The 17,712-nt window shown below is 47.3% G+C and overlaps 1 protein-coding gene across 2 annotated transcripts in view; it reads right to left on the reverse strand.

Annotated features, from left to right (window-relative positions):
- Positions 1-17,712, reverse strand: part of nxf1b (nuclear RNA export factor 1b) — a 100,440-nt gene that overhangs the window by 21,891 nt on the left and 60,837 nt on the right. The window contains exons 10-15 of one of the 2 annotated variants that reach the window (XM_059954912.1): positions 16,720-16,829; positions 13,381-13,417; positions 12,460-12,528; positions 9,855-9,910; positions 5,740-5,847; positions 2,225-2,283 (exon numbers count right to left, since the gene is read on the reverse strand). In XM_059954912.1, the coding sequence (XP_059810895.1) occupies positions 2,225-2,283; positions 5,740-5,847; positions 9,855-9,910; positions 12,460-12,528; positions 13,381-13,417; positions 16,720-16,829 (439 nt within the window). Of the gene's footprint in view, positions 1-2,224; positions 2,284-5,739; positions 5,848-9,854; positions 9,911-12,459; positions 12,529-13,143; positions 13,418-16,719; positions 16,830-17,712 lie in introns of those variants that run through there. The other variant, XR_009508756.1, reaches the window with a different exon arrangement.

Below are 17,712 nucleotides of genomic sequence, written 5' to 3' on the forward strand. Positions count from 1 at the left end.
GTTCCCATATCTTAGGGCACAGGGTTCCCAACCTGGAGTCCACAGACCCCTCGGTTTACGGTAAGACTCCATGACACAAGGTTGGGAACCCCTGGTCTTAGGGTCGTATGTTTATACCCAGCATACTGCTCCCAATACAGAAGCAACGCTCACAAAATGCTGGAGAAACTCAGCAGGCCAGTCAGCACGTATGGAAAAGAGAAAACAGTTGACATTTTGTTTCAAATGCACAGAACTGAAGATGATTCTAGGCCTGAAACGTCGCCTGTTTATTGATATCCACGGATGCCGCCTGACCTGCTGAGTTCCTCCAGCGTTTTGTGTGTGTCTCTTTGAACATTCAATCGGTTTCAATGTGATCCCCCCCCCCCCCACCCATTCTTCTGAATTACACTGAGTGCAGGCCCAGAGCCATTAACCCTTTCATTCTCGGGAACCCCCTCTGGACCCTCTCCAACATCAGACATTGTTTCTGAGATCAGGGCCAAAAACTGATGGTGAGGTTCTACCAGTGCCTCAACACCACTGCTTTGTTTTTACATTCCAGGCGTCTCGAAATGAGTGCCAACATTGCATTTGCCTTCTTCATCACCTGCAACTAATCTTTGGGGGAATCCGAGTGACAACATTCTGTTCCGCTTTACACTTGCGTGCTGGAAGTGACATGAAACAACCTTGAATCTCGAAGGACGAGCTTTTCCAGGCCAAGGATTCCAGGTTTTTCTACAAGTCTGGGGAAGAGTGCTGAGAGAAGGATCAGGTCAACTCCAGCTTTCTGAGATGTGTGAACGTGGTCTCAAAGGGCCAATTTCTGTTCTGGTATCAATGCTCTTGTGTCGCATTCAGACAAGGACGAACAATTTTGCAGGAACATTCAGAAATTTGTCCAGGTCAGTTGCTTCCGGGGAAGGGAAGGGGGTAAAAGATGTGAGAAGCTTCCTCAAACGTATTCTTATCAAGTGCTAGATTATAAAGGCAGATTAGGGATGATTGTACTATTCTGGCTACAAAAGGCAGATAAGATTGCAATGAATTTTATTCAAATATAACCTCTGAAAGGATGGATTCCAATGCAGCTTCTCAGAATGCACAGAGGTCGGTTTAGAAAGTGGGGCCAGATACATTGGGTTAAAATAAAACTCAGTTTGAGGGCAAGTAGAAGTGGACAGACAGAGCAGACAATGGGCAATGCAATCCTTGTGCTTGATTTGGATCATTTTGTCTTAATACTCCAGGCCCTTTGAAGCCAAATGACTCAATTCAAACAAGGACTGAATGAATAATACTGATTGTTTTTTTCCCCTGTTTTGTTTGAACCCACCATCACATGATCTGGGTCAACCATCCAGTTAACCAAATTTCTTTAACACAAAATTAAAATTATTAAACACCCAGCAGGCTCAGTATTTACTTAGAGAGACAGTGAGCAACAGGCCCTCGCCTCCCAGCAATTCACACCAGTGTGGCACTGGGTTATCGCAGGCAGATTTAGAAACAGCGCAGAATAGGTCCCCCTGGGCCGCTGGGCTTCACCACACGCCGAGCGAATCGTGGGACATTAACCAATTAACCTGGTATCCGGCATGTCTTTGGACTGTGGGAGGAAGCTGCAGCACCAGGAGAAAACCCACGCACTCCACAGAGGAAATTGGTATCGAACTCTGAACTCTGACTCCCCATGATAACTGCTACGCTACTGAGGCACCCTGAGGAGAAATAGTTAACACCTGAAAGGCATCAAATATGCTTTCTGACCCGCTGAGTGCATGCAGCAATTTCTGCTTTTAGTTCCGACTTGCAACGCCTGCTCGATTGGAAGGGAAAAGCAGCCTGAAAACTGGTAACTAGCCAACGTGAAAGAAAATGCTGGGGAAACTCAGCAGGCCAGGCAGCATCTGTGGAAAGAGATCTACCAGCAATGGGTTGCAGAAAGCAAACGCCAGCCATTTCTCTTTCCACAGATGTCCGACCTGTCGGGAATTCTACAGCTTTGACTGTTGACAGCCTCACTCTGACAGGACTCTTAGCTTTAGAAACACAAAGTGCTGGAGAAACTCAGCAGGTCAGACAGCATCTAAGCTCAGATCTTCTTAACCCTAGAGGGTTGTTTTAAACAAGTATGGATTCAGAATTGAGAAGTATTTCCAGCAACAGACAGTTATTTCTGACTTCTACTGCACCAGCAATCATGGCAAGTCACAAAACACAATAAAATGCATCTTACTTGGATCCTTCAGCTTCTTCACGTTTCTGCTTTCTTTGAAATACTCTCCCAAACTGCTCCTGTTTAGAGGCAACACAGTTTTGGCATTAACATTTGACTATAATAGTTGGCTCAAACATATCTCTTCATTGTAGCTCTACAGATGTGCACTCAGTGGCCATATTGTTAGGTACCTCCTGAATCTAATAAAATGCCCAATGAGAGCATGTTCACTCTCTTCTGCTGCTGTGGCCCATCCACTTCAAGGTTCGACGTGTTGTGTGTTCAAGAGATGCTCTACTGCACACCAGTGTTGTAACATGTATGAGTTACTGTCAGCTTGAAACCGGTCTGGCCGTTCTCCCCTGGCCTCTCTCATTAACGAGGTGTTTTCACCCACATTTCACTAGCTGTTTTCAGTCTCTCACGCTACTCTCTGTTAATCCTAGAGACTGCTGTGCTTGGAGATCCCAGGAGATGAGCAGCTTCTGAGATACTCAAACCACCCTGTCTGGCACCAACAATCATTCCAACAGTCAAAGTCACCTAAATCACACTTCTTCCCCCTTCTGATGTTTGGCCTGAACAACAACTGGACCTCTTGACCGTGTCTCCATGCTTTTGTGCATCGAGCTGGCTGATCAGATACTTGCATTAACGAGCAGGTGTCTAGGGGTAAAGTGGCCATTGGGCCCTCATGACACTCCAAGGTGCACCTTGGTTTGTGGGCACGGGATTGTGAAACGCGTCAGGAACTGCTGAGGCCACCTTGTTTACAAGAGTCGCACTGGACAAACGTCATCACTCTGGTTTCCGGCACTTGCGCTGGCAGCCAGCGGATGCTTCACAATCATTGAGAGGCAGCTGCAACCCCACCACTCACCTCAGACAAGACTGCAAAATCAACCCCAGATCACCTCTTGCTCCTCATCTTAAACCCAGAGTACAGTACAGAAACGGGCCCCTCAGCCCATCTAGTACATGCCAGCCCAATCCCATCAACCTGCACCTGGACCATGGCTCTTCCAGCACTCCACTGGCAGCTCATTCCACACTCTCATCAAAGGTTTTCTTCGTCCAGTTCAACACACTATTCCCTCAGAGAGTATGGCTGATGTAATTCTGTATTCGATTTGCAGCCTTGTTGCAGAACACCCTAGTGATTGCCAAACATGCATATTTTGCATCGAGGTCCAAGATAGTCAACCTATCTTCACCTTTCAGAGTAGTCCAATTAACCTTCTCCGGCCTGGCCTACGGCCACCAGCACCAAGCACAGTTTCTTACCAACTCCCCCATTTACACTTTTCAGAATGTTGCATGTCTCTTTCTGTCAGGTCCTCTCTACTCCAGGGAAACAACTCATCTGATCCTGTCTCTCCTCACAACCAAAAATGCTGAATTCTGACAGGCTGCGTCACCGTCTGGTACGGAGTGGGGGCATGCACAGGGTCAGAATCAGCTGCAGAAAGCCTATCATTGAAGGCCTATCACCGTTGGGTATGGGGAGAGGCACCTGCACAGGGTCAGAATCAGCTGCTGAAAGTTTTAAGCTCAGTCAGCTCTATTGTGGGCACCAGCCTCTCCAGCATCCAGGACGTGACCTCTTCTCATTGCTACCGTAAGGGAGGAGGTACACACACTGAGCAACTGCTGAACCGATTCTTCCCCTCTGCCATCCGATTTCTGAATGGACATTGAACACATTATTTTTTTAATATATATTTTAATACATACACAAATCAAAACTATAATTTACAGTATTTATTACATCAGTAAGACAAGGAGTTGGTGATGGACTCTGGAAAGACAAAGCCTGTTGATGTGGTGAGGATTCACACCTCCCTGGGGGTGAGTGGAGCACCAACTCGGAGGCTGTGTTCAGGAAGGGGTGTTGAGGGGTGGGGGAATCACCCTCGAGGCACAGGGACGTGGATGTGGTGAGGACTCACACCTCCCTGGGGGTGAGTGGAGCACCAACGCGGAGGCTGTGTTCAGGAAGGGGTGTTGAGGGGTGGGGGAATCACCCTCGAGGCACAGGGACGTGGATGTGGTGAGGACTCACACCTCCCTGGGGGTGAGTGGAGCACCAACGCGGAGGCTGTGTTCAGGAAGGGGTGTTGAGGGGTGGGGGAATCACCCTCGAGGCACAGGGACGTGATGTGATGTGGTGAGGACTCACACCTCCCTGGGGGTGAGTGGAGCACCAACGCGGAGGCTGTGTTCAGGAAGGGGTGTTGAGGGGTGGGGGGAATCACCCTCGAGGCACAGGGATGTGATGTGGTGAGGACTCACACCTCCCTGGGGGTGAATGGAGCACCAACACGGAGGCTGTGTTCAGGAAGGGGTGTTGAGGGGTGGGGGAATCACCCTCGAGGCACAGGGATGTGGATGTGATGTGGTGAGGACTCACACCTCCCTGGGGGTGAGTGGAGCACCAACACGGAGGCTGTGTTCAGGAAGGGGTGTTGAGGGGTGGGGGGACCACCCTCGAGGCACAGGGATGTGATGTGGTGAGGACTCATACCTCCCTGGGGGTGAGTGGAGCACCAACGCGGAGGCTGTGTTCAGGAAGGGGTGTTGAGGGGTGGGGGGACCACCCTCGAGGCACAGGGATGTGGATGTGATGTGGTGAGGACTCATACCTCCCTGGGGGTGAGTGGAGCACCAACGTGGAGGCTGTGTTCAGGAAGGGGTGTTGAGGGGTGGGGGAATCACCCTCGAGGCACAGGGATGTGATGTGGTGAGGACTCATACCTCCCTGGGGGTGAGTGGAGCACCAACGCGGAGGCTGTGTTCAGGAAGGGGTGTTGAGGGATGGGGGAATCACCCTCGAGGCACAGGGATGTGATGTGGTGAGGACTCACCCCTCCCTGGGGGTGAGTGGAGCACCAACACAGAGGCTGTGTTCAGGAAGGGCCAGAGTTGCCTCTGCTTCCTGAGGAGACTGAGATCCTTAGGAGTATACAGGCCTCCCCTGAACACGTTGTACCAGTCTGTTGTCACCAGTACAATCCTCAATGCGGAGGTGTGCTGGGGCAATGGCATCAACATGGGTGAGGCCAACAGGCTCAATAAACTGATCAGAGAGTCTGGCTCTGTTATAGGAGTCTAACTGGACACACTGGAGACTGTGGTAGAACAAAGGGCCCTGCGGAAAATCCCAGCAATTCTGGACAATGTTTCTCACCCTCTGCATGGCTCCTTGGCTGAACAGAGGAGCTCTCTTAGTAATAGACAGAGACAACTGCGGTCATTCTTACCCTCGGCCGCTAGGCTCTGTAATGAGTCGGCCTGCAGCCGGGGACGTGATGACCCCCTCTTACTTCTCTTTTACTATTTGTGTATCTGTGCACTTGTAAACTACTGTGACAGTGGAACTCCCTTTGACATCAGTAAGGTATCTATCTATTTCTGTATCGCCATGTACTGCCGCCACATGCCGGGGATACTAAGCTGTACTCTGATTCGGGCCGTGAGGTTTGTGTTGTTCTTGAGCACACAGTGTTCCAACCAGAGCCCGTCACTCCACTAACCTGGCAGGGTTCTGTGGCGAGAAGGGAATACTCAGTGAACAGCAGGCCGTATCGTGATAAGCATCCAGCAGCCCCTGCCTGTCCGTCGAGTCGTACACAGAGTAGTACCTGCAGGTGAGAACAGCAAGGGTCAGGGAGCGTGGGGGGCAGGGGGGACCAGGCTACGGAAGGAGGTTGTGCAATAACAAACAGGATGCATTTTGCAGTCACTACCAATGAATAGTAATCCAGATCACGGAGGGGTGAGAACACAGGGCCCAGGGCCCATTTACAATGAGACCAAAAGACAGGAGCATATCCCACCCATTCAACCCATCTACTCTGCCAACTGATCGTGGCTGATTTACTTTCCTTCTCGACCCCATTCCCAGTAACCTTTCATGGCCTGACTAATCAACCTCACTTTAAAGATACCCAGTGGCTTGGCCTCCACAGCCGCCTCCGCATCTCTGTTCTAGGATGGCCTGCTATAGCGCCCACCAGACCACCACCATACTCCACCTTGGTCACCTGGGTCTAAACTGAGAACTAAATTAACATAGCCCTTTCCATTGAGAAACAAGAGAATCTTGACCCAGCGGGTCATAAGGGCAGCGGGGTGGAGATATGTCTCTACCAAAGAGGGTGTAAGGTGCTCCTTCCCCCTGCTAGCCTGTAGGTCACCCTTGCACCTGCTTATACCCTCCCTCCCCCACCCTGATCTGGGTGACGTGAACCCGAGGGGGCAGGTGGTGGACGGTTGTACGAGCAGCCGGTGCAGATCGCAAGTTCTGGTTATGTGACCACTGACGCCAGGCAGACAATCTCTGATGAGTATTGATAATGGCTGGGGTCACCCGTCTTGTAAAGACACGGCCCAGAAGACCACTTCTGCAGAGGGATCTGCCAAGAACAATCATGGTCAAGACCAGGCCTGGCCACGTCACTGGCACAGCACACGAACAATAATGATTGTTTTTCATCAAACACACAAAAATGACCTTCCCAGCTTTTCAGGTCAATCCATCTTCAATCTTGAGTACATTTATACTCCTCATGAAGTAGAAAAGAAACATCCCTGGGAACATTTAGTTGCCGTTACTGGCCACCCGCCAGTAATAAATGGTTTCCATTTTCAGAGATTAATTTTGTCTTTATGCACAAAAATTACTCGACATGGTCATTGTAACTCCACATTTGTGTGAGGAATGACACCAATAGCACACAACATCAGTAAGAAAGACAAACTAGGAGCGGAGAGGAAACCAGCTTTGCCATTCATTGTACACGAGACCGTTTCACTGGCAAGCAGGTTTTAACCACGGTCGGCTGATGGTAATCCAGGGCAGCCTGCATGTCCACAAGCAAGAACTACAACCTGAAGCTTGTTTTCCAGCACAAATAGGTACAAATTCGGCTTGGAACTGAGCTGCCAGTATGCAGTGGTTGGTAATAATTCTCAGAACTATAGGTCTACCCGTTTCAGAAACACAAGAGATGCTGCAGATACACAAAATGCTGGAGGAACTCAGCAGGTCAGGCAGCATCTATGGTTTGAACCAACAGTTGACATTTTGGGCCAGCTCAAGATCCGAAGAAGGGCCTCAGACCAAAATGTCAACTGTTTGTCGATTTCTTAGATGCTGAGTTCTTCCAGCATCTTGTGTGGGTTGCTCTGGACTTCCACCAGCTTGTGTGGGTTGCTCTGGACTTCCACCATCTTGTGTGGGTTGCTCTGGACCTCCAGCATCTTGTGTGGGTTGCTCTGGGCTTCCAGCATCTTGTGTGGGTTGCTCTGGACTTCCAGCATCTTGTGTGGGTTGCTCTGGACTTCCACCATCTTGTGTGGGTTGCTCTGGGCTTCCACCATCTTGTATGGGTTGCTCTGGGCTTCCACCATCTTGTGTGGGTTGCTCTGGACCTCCACCATCTTGTGTGGGTTGCTCTGGACCTCCAGCATCTTGTGTGGGTTGCTCTGGACTTCCAGCATCTTGTGTGGGTTGCTCTGGACCTCCACCATCTTGTGTGGGTTGCTCTGGACCTCCACCATCTTGTGTGGGTTGCTCTGGACTTCCAGCATCTTGTGTGGGTTGCTCTGGACCTCCACCATCTTGTGTGGGTTGCTCTGGACCTCCAGCATCTTGTGTGGGTTGCTCTGGACCTCCACCATCTTGTGTGGGTTGCTCTGGACTTCCAGCATCTTGTGTGGGTTGCTCTGGACCTCCAGCATCTTGTGTGGGTTGCTCTGGACCTCCAGCATCTTGTGTGGGTTGCTCTGGACCTCCACCATCTTGTGTGGGTTGCTCTGGACCTCCAGCATCTTGTGTGGGTTGCTCTGGACTTCCAGCATCTTGTGTGGGTTGCTCTGGACCTCCACCATCTTGTGTGGGTTGCTCTGGACCTCCACCATCTTGTGTGGGTTGCTCTGGACTTCCAGCATCTTGTGTGGGTTGCTCTGGACCTCCACCATCTTGTGTGGGTTGCTCTGGACCTCCAGCATCTTGTGTGGGTTGCTCTGGACCTCCAGCATCTTGTGTGGGTTGCTCTGGACTTCCAGCATCTTGTGTGGGTTGCTCTGGACTTCCAGCATCTTGTGTGGGTTGCTCTGGACTTCCAGCATCTTGTGTGGGTTGCTCTGGACCTCCAGCATCTTGTGTGGGTTGCTCTGGACTTCCAGCATCTTGTGTGGGTTGCTCTGGACTTCCAGCATCTTGTGTGGACACTGGAAATGTAGACAGAACCGGCAAGGAAGAGCTAGAAAGAGCTTGAGCAAAGCCAATGAGTGAGTTCAATCTTGTGAAGAGTGGAAGCACAGAAAACGTTAACCATTGAGCCTGAGGCAACGAAAGCATACTTGACCCTCTCTGGTTTGTGGATCATGGGCAGGCAAACAGGACTCAAAGTTCACAGTAAACTTATCAATATTCACATGTCACCACATACTACCTTGGATTCACTCTCTTGCAGGCTTTTACAGGAAAATAATGAAATACAACAGGATTCATGAAAAATTATACAGCAATAAAGACTGACAAACTGTACAAATTAAAAAATAAACAGCAGATAAATAACACTGAGAACATGAGTTGTCGAGTCCTTCAAAGTGAGTCTGTAGGTTGTGGAATCAGTTCAGAGTTGAGGTGAGTGAAATTATCCACGCTGGTTGAGGGGTAATAACTGTCCCTGATCCTGGACTGGACAGACATGGATATGACTTTGTGCTGAAAAGCAAGCTGGGATGCTAAATGCAAACAAGGTGTGTCAAATCAGAGTGAAATTCCTTGCACCAGCCTCTGCATGCTCCAGCTAAATGTTCATCAGAATACAATCTAGTTTAGGAATATTAAGTTCAGAGGAGCTTAACAAAAACATTTGTTGTTGTTATTAATATACATGTTTCTTCCACTGGGTTTGAACAATTCTACCACTCTACACACAGTCCACATCAGCTTGAACACCACCATCATCATTCTGTGCCGAGTCATTATGACGTGGGCGATGATGGTCTTTTCACGACCAAATATGTCTACAGAAGTGGTTAACCATTGCCTTCTTCTGGGCAGTGTCTTCACAAGACGGGTGACCCCAACCATTATCAATACTCTTCAGAGATTGTCTGCCTGGCGTCAGTGGTCACATAAACAGGACTTGTGATCTGCACCGGCTGCTCGTACGACCGTCCACCACCTGCTCCCACTGGTTCACCTCACCCTGATCGGGGGCTAAGCAGGAGCTACACCTTGCCCGAGGGAGACCTGCAGGCCAGCGGAGGGAAGGAGCCCCTCACACCTCCTCTGGTAGAGACACATCTCCACCCTGCCCGAGGGAGACCTGCAGGCCGGTGGGGGGAAGGAGCCCCTGACACCTCCTCTGGTAGAGACACATCTCCACCTCGCCCGAGGGTGACCTGCAGGCTAACGGAGGGAAGGAGCCCCTGACACCTCCTCTGGTAGAGACACATCTCCACCTCGCCCGAGGGTGACCTGCAGGCTAACGGAGGGAAGGAGCCCCTCACACCTCCTCTGGTAGAAACGCATCTCCACCCCACCTCACAACAGCTGGCCTAAACCCCGGAGGGATGGATAGATTGGTTGTTTATTTCTATACAAAGTTTACCAGGACACAAGGGTACTTACTGCTGAATGAAACGTGTTACAAGGACCTTGATTTCCTCTGTACCAAAGTAGCTACCCTGTTAATGATAAACAGCATGTCAGAAAGCACAATTCATTCAGGGACAGGACCCTGAGGGCACACACTCAACATCTTGGGAAGAGCCTCACCCAGATTTCTGAAGCGGCGAGCACTGCTTCACGTTTTGCTCTATGTCTGCTCTACTTCTTTTGTTCTTTAGTCTAACTAACACTAATTTTTTTCCTGAATTGTCTCAAAACAGGAACTTTCACAACAAACCTCATTCTGCCTCTCCTGGGGCTACATGAGCGTTTGTCACAAAATGGCCCCACAAGTGAATAACTTAACCACATGTCGTTTAGAGTGGCCCGAAGTGCCTTCTGTTTCACATGTAAATTAAGCACACAGCGATGGCGTAGGCAAACGGGCAGCCAACTTGCAAACACCCCTTTTGAGGGGCACTGCATCTGAAGAAAGAAAGAATGCCCTGCTTTAGAAATGGGATGTTTCTTTAAAATCTGCTACAATGTTAAGCTTTTTCTGCCAAACTCTCAGGAATAGCACCTCCTTTAGGTGACCCAGTCAGCCCTTTCAGATAGCTGTAAACAAAACTATCCTTGCCCAATGTTGGCACTTTCCTTCCACGCAAGTATTTACAATCACAAGTGTTTTCTGTACCGCTATTCATTTACCCTCCTTGGCAATCCCATTTCTGGATTAAATCCCACAGAGCACAGAAAAGGCCCTTCTGCCCATCTAGTCCAGGGATGGCCAACTTACGGCACATGTGCCAAAAGTGGCGCAGTGGATGATTAGAAGTGGCACATTGCACCCCAGTGATAATAATAAAAGCCGATTCACGCAAAAAGTATTAACCAAAAACTGATTTGTGGAAAAAAAATCAGTAACAGGAATTCAAGTAGCTTAGAGCTAGAAATGGGTTTTACTGACAATAAATCTAAAACTTAGCAATTATTTTTAGTGATTTTATTATTTTGTGCACATCTTTCGGCGAATGTTATCTTCTTTCACATTAATCTGTTTTCAATGTTAAAAAGTGTTCAATGAGTCAAACTAGGAAAGAAGGACTTCTGTTCTGCAGTCGTTCCATAACTGTTCAATACTTGTTTGATCCTGAGGCGCCAGGCGTCTGCACCAGCTGTGCGTCGCAGGTTTTTGCCAGTCAGTTTACAATTGACACTCGTGCTACGGAGTTGTGCTTTGTTCGTGCGTTGTGAGTATTTGCAGTTTTGTACTTTTTCAAAAATTAAGCCTTGTTTTTGCATTCAGTTACCCATCACAGTGCAAAAGAAAATGAGCAACCAAAAAGCAGAAAGTGATAGCAAGCGTGAATTCAATGAACAGTGGGAAAATAAGCTTCTTTATAGCAGGTCCGTCAGGAAAACCGCTGTGCATTGTTTCTGAAAACACTTTCTCACATAATAGAAGACATGATCTTAATAAACACTATAAAACACAACATCAGACTGAAATAGAAGGAAAACTGAAGCTAGTGCTTGGGTCTGAGTTACGGAAGGAATATGTGATTAAGTAAAAGGAAGAAAGCAAAAGAAGACAAAATATATTTGTTAAAAGTCTCATTAAGGTAAGTAATGTTTACCTTGTTTTTATATTAAATCAATATATCATGTAAAATGCTAAATAGGTCTATATTAACATATTTTTACAAGAATTGAACGGGGGTACAAGAGTTGTATGGCGCATCTGAACTCGTGCGTGAAAAAATTGACGGGTGGAATGTAAAAGGCCGGCCACCCCGATTTAGTCCATGCTAAACTGTTAATCTGCCTACTCCCATTGACCTGCAGCCAGTCCGAGGTCCTCCACACCCTTCCCATCCATGAACAAAGTTAGATATGGCCCTTGTGGCTAAAGGGATCAGGGGGTATGGAGAGAAAGCAGGTAAAGGGTTCTGAGTTGGATGATCAGCCATGATCATACTGAATGGCGGTGCAGGCTCGAAGGGCCGAATGGCCTAACCCTGCACCTATTTTCTGTGTTTCTATTACTTATCCAAACTTCTCTTAACCTGCACCCCCCCACTTCCACTGGCAGCTCTTTCCAAACTCTCACTGCCCTCCTGAGTGGAGATGTACCCCCCTCATGTTCTCATTAAATATTTCACCTTTCACCTCAGTGGAAAGAGCCCCCCAACTATACCCTTCATAATTTTGTATATCAAATCTTCCCTCAAGCTTCTACACTCCAGGGAATAAAGATCTATCGTATTCAACCTTTTCTCTATAAGCTCTGGAAGTCCATTCTATTAATTTGAATTTGAGCTAAATTGCTTCTATTTCATTTGTGTTTCTTGTTCTTGTTTTCGTCTCCCACAAAGACTACATTATAAGCTGCTATTTAGCCAATACTGTCTAACACACTCTGCTGATTTCGTTCCGTTCGCTCCTTAAGGCAGATCTGCATGGTGCGCCTTCTCAGAAACATCATTGACGCCTGGCTTGTAAGCTAACAAGTTCAGCAACACCCACACCGTGTTGGAAGCTGGAGTCCCACCAGGCCCACTTTACCGGGTAGCCAGCAAATTGCAGACTCCATCCCCTCCACAGCAGCTCACTTATATCATACCTTGCAGGAAGGTAGCGTGGTTGGTGTTTCCACATCAAAAGAAATCGGAGGTGGCAGCTCATGCCCATCCTGTGAGCAGAAAACAGATTGTAACTGAGCAGTAGAAGCTTACCAATTATTAAATATTACATTTTCACCGCATCAGAAACCCAAAGCTAGCGTAAAGGAATGTGACCAACGATGTTGATCACTCAGCCCACTGAAGCCACGGCAACAGTCAACCCCCACTCACATCCCAACACCTTTACACCATGGATAACTTACAGTGGAAAACCATCTGACTGGCCCTCACATCTTTGGGGTATGGCAGGAATCGACAGGACAGGATCATAAGAAACAGGAGCTGGCCGTTTGGCCTGTCGAGTCTGCCCCACACTCCGTCCTGGCCGACTGATTTTCCCCGTTCATTAATGAGCTCTAGCTTTTCATTCTAGCTTCCGCCCCCCCACCCCCCTTCCAGTCCTGGTGAAGGCGAGAAACCCACACAGTCACAGGAAGAAGATACGACCTCCAGAGACGTCAGAGGTCGGGATTGAAACTCCAGCCACTGCACCGTGCTGTCCTAAGACGGCAACTTTTTTAAATTTTGAAGCAGATTATTCCATCCTGTTGCTATACACAAGCACGGAACAACTTGGTTTAAAATTTATTTTCGTTTCAATGGTACTGTGGGTGCACTCATACCTCAGGACTGCAGCGGTTCGAGGAGGCAGGTTATTCCACTCTGTTTCTGGACACAAGCACGAAACGACTGGGATTAACATGGATTTAAATTCCAACAGCACTGTGGGCAGAGCCGTAACTCAAGGAGGTGCCGCACCACCTTGTCAAGGGCAACTAGAAAGGACAACTGAATGGCCACAGCCATGGGATCCATTTAAAACCGTGAGCTTGGTTTGTTAGTCCCAGCGACGAACTTACCAGTCTGAGCAGCTTCGGAAATTTCTCCCTGACCGCACTGGCAAAGAGGGAGAGAAGTGAAGCAGTTTTTAAAACAGCGAGAAAATTCCCGTCACATCATTGCCAATGGCCTCGCGCTCGACCAGTCACCTCCCCCCCCTCACTGAGCCGCATTTACTGATCAAGACTGAAAACTGTTCATTACGGTTTCACGGTCTCCCCAGCTGAGAAAACTCTTTGGCCTGGTTATTACGCCACGAGGAAACGTCAGAAAACAAGCATAATTCCGGTCATCTTGGTGTCAGACTGACCACACCCAGGCCAACTGACATGGTGGGGAAGCGGGAAAATTATGCAAAATGTCCCACACACCAAATAATTATGGCAGAGTGAACCCTGGGTTCACGGTAATAGTGGAATTAAAGAGAGCCGCCAATCAGTGGGAGAATTTTGATGGGTGCTGCATTTAAAGCCGATTTTAAGGACACTTTAATTACAGTTCAAAATGAGATGACTTGAACCATGAAGAGTTTCTTGCGATTAAGTGCTACATCTCTGCCCAGGTTAGACTGACAGTGTAGACACGATGGCCTTCAGTTAACTACCTGAACTTCAGAGTGCCAGTCTCCCAGACAGCTCTCACATTACCCACTCCAATCTGCTGAGAACCTCCCCACTGACCATCATTTCCAGAACATTACAGCACTTGTGAAGTTGCAGGTGTTAAAGCTCCACAAAGGAGAAGATTGGAGGTGTGTCATTAGAAGTGACTGCTGATTCAGGTCTGGACAATCACGATTACAGATTAAATGTTCCCGCTGTCTCAGAGCTACTGAGAAGAATTGAAATTTTTTCATATCATCACTAAAGCCTGTTATGGCAGAGAGCTTTCTGTTGGTCTACATAGGCAATAAAGAACTACTTCCACAGGACTTAAATCCTTTAACCGATGACTACTACTGTACTGAGAGAACTAGAATCTCTTCACACATCTTTGGGAAGCTCTTAAGAGGGAAAAACACATTTTGCAGCATTAAATCACTTCATTGGCATTGGTCTTTTGGTTACTTGGTGTGGCAGTCTGCTCCACCAGTTCATCATGGCTGATCTACTCTCCCTCTCAACCCCGTTACCTCAGTTAAGTTTCATTGGTCTTTTGGTTACTTGGTGTGGCAGTCTGCTCCACCAGTTCATCATGGCTGATCTACTCTCAACCCCGTTACCACAGTTAAGTTTCATTGGTCTTTTGGTTACTTGGTGTGGCAGTCTGCTCCACCAGTCCATCATGGCTGATCTACTCTCCCTCTCAAACCCGTTACCTCAGTTGTTTCATTGGTCTTTTGGTTACTTGGTGTGGCAGTCTGCTCCACCAGTTCATCATGGCTGATCTACTCTCCCTCTCAACCCAGTTACCTCAGTTAAGTTTCATTGGCCTTTTGGTTACTTGGTGTGGCAGTCTGCTCCACCAGTCCATCATGGCTGATCTACTCTCCCTCTCAACCCCGTTACCTCAGTTAAGTTTCATCGGTCTTTTGGTTACTTGGTGTGGCAGTCTGCTCCACCAGTCCATCATGGCTGATCTACTCTCAAACCCGTTACCTCAGTTAAGTTTCATTGGTCTTTTGGTTACTTGGTGTGGCAGTCTGCTCCACCAGTCCATCATGGCTGATCTACTCTCAACCCCGTTACCTCAGTTAAGTTTCATTGGTCTTTTGGTTACTTGGTGTGGCAGTCTGCTCCACCAGTCCATCATGGCTGATCTACTCTCAACCCCGTTACCTCAGTTAAGTTTCATTGGTCTTTTGGTTACTTGGTGTGGCAGTCTGCTCCACCAGTCCATCATGGCTGATCTACTCTCAACCCCGTTACCTCAGTTAAGTTTCATTGGTCTTTTGGTTACTTGGTGTGGCAGTCTGCTCCACCAGTCCATCATGGCTGATCTACTCTCAACCCCGTTACCTCAGTGATTTTAATGGAGAATCCATACTAGTGTTTGCTCCTGAAGCATCAGCAACCCAACAGCCCGAAATCTACCCACTTGCTGTGTGGAAATCCCACTTGGAAGTCATCGGTTTAGATAAAGCAGAGGGCAGCTCGATCCCAGATGAACATGACTGGAAACCAGCCTATTTAGGCCAACTAAAAGCAACACTGCCTTCAGTCTCATACAGTCTGTTTACTTACCGAGCCATCACTCACCTGAACGTTGGCGACAGAATACAGCATCAGTGTTGGAAAAAGAGATACCGACACTATGATTAGTTAGGATTGGGTAGGGAGAAGGATTAAGCCAATGTGATATCACTGAAGAGCTAGTTACTAATTCCATTCAAATGAATACTGCACACTAGGAGAAAACCAAAATAAACACTGGGTGCCGAATTTAGAAAATAATAAAGGCAAAAAAAGGCCGCAGGAGATGGGATAAGAGATGGGGGGGGGGAGTCAAAAGAAAATGAGAAGGAGGGCAGAAAGCAAAACCACTGTCCAAAGAATATCCACTGGCCTTTATCACATATCAATCTTCTTCAGCTTTGCCTCCAAACTTTACTCCAAAAGGCAGATATTTTTCAAGATTTATTTCATTCCATTATGTTAGACTTGACCGCCAAAATTCGTGGCTGCAAACTATGTGTAAAATTTCCTCAAGTGGCTTGGCTGGGGAACTTGGTAGACCGAAGTCATGCGACTGCACCTGTCCGGTGAGGGGCAACGCACGACTGTGCCTAGCCTTGGGTTGTTACTTCTCGAGGAATCTTACCCATCTCTGGCCAACAGGAAAAACACACATTCACTTTAGTAATGGCTCAAGTCCACTTCTATATGTGAAAAAAATGTCAGCATGTAACATTTGGAATAGGAAGCGTGTACACGTGTGACTATTTAACACTTTTTAAGGAAGATCAATGCCCAGGAACAGCTTCACAGGCTTTGCACATCAAATTTCTCAGCCCCCAGCCTCAACTTCATCCCGTTTTAAATCCGAACCAGGAAAATAAAGTGTGCCAGTGGATTCTTTGGAATGCAGTTCTTCATATGGAGTTCCAAAAGTGGACAACAATTTGATATTAAGCCAGGTTTTGATCATTAGGCATACTTTACTTTGAAAATAAGAAAAAGAAATTAGCTTCTTAACCATCTGGTGGGAAAAATAATTCCTTCCAATATATAAAAGAAATATATTTATGCACATACACTAGACTTCAGTCCCCCACACAAACTGACAAGCTAAACTTTGAATTAAATAAATGAGTGAGAGGCAAATTACTTATAAATTGAAACATTTTAGAGAAAAATACAGCATGTTCTTTTTCCGAAGCATCCTGGAACAATAGCTGAACAAGAGGTCCTTTCACTGACCTGACATAGGTGGCCTGATCTCGGAAGTTGCCACACAGCGGGTTCCCTTCCAACCAAAGCTCTTCCAGCTTGAAGCCTTTTATTTTGTCCAGATCCCTCTCAGATCTGAGCTAAACAGAGATTGACGTTGCATGGTTCTTACAGTGACCGACATGATTCAGCTAAATAAAATAAAGCAACTACCTATGCTCCTAGGCACTTCCCTCGGGTACCTGCTTAAAGCAGCTCCAGTCTGAGAAGGCAAAATTCTCCTAGATAAGTTAGCACATCTCCTCTATTAAAGAAAAGCCTCAAGTTTAGTGCCGCAACATTCACAATGTTTGACGAGAGCTAAGGATTCCTGCAATCATGCACACATGCCCACTTTAGCTCCGCATTGTTCATCTTCACCAAGAGATTCTGCAGATGCTGGAAATCCAGAGCAACACACACACAATCTGGAGGAGTTCAACAGGTTGGGCAGCATCGATGGAGAGGAATAAAATAGTCGACGTTTAGGACTGAGACATTTATTCCTCTCCACCGATGCTACCTGACTGCTGAGTTCCTCCAGCATTGTGGGTATTACACTGTATATACTTTCCAGACGGTTGCTGACCATTCAGTCTCACAAATTGTTAAAATAACTCCACGCAAGGAGATTAAAACTACCGCGACCTTTGGATTTCAGTGAGTTTGAAAATTAAATATTAAAAATGTCTGAGGCAGACCAGCAATTACTTCAAACCTGTTCAGCGCATTACAAGTTAACAATTAAAGACTACAGTTGTATATTTCAATGTTTCATTGAAAGATCTGCCACCAAAATGTGTTTTTATGTAGGAGCTTCTCTGCTTGAACAGTTGTTGCACCCAATCACTGCTCCTTGGGCCACTGTTGACGTTAGAATTTCTCAGCTTCTAGCAGAAGGAAACTTGTGACAAATTAAAATGCATTATTTGTGTGTAGGTGAAGGTCAGATTTCAGAGAATTTCAGAGGCATTTTCAAAGCAC

This window comes from Hypanus sabinus, chromosome 31 (genome assembly GCF_030144855.1).
Source record: "Hypanus sabinus isolate sHypSab1 chromosome 31, sHypSab1.hap1, whole genome shotgun sequence".
NCBI lineage: Eukaryota > Metazoa > Chordata > Chondrichthyes > Myliobatiformes > Dasyatidae > Hypanus > Hypanus sabinus.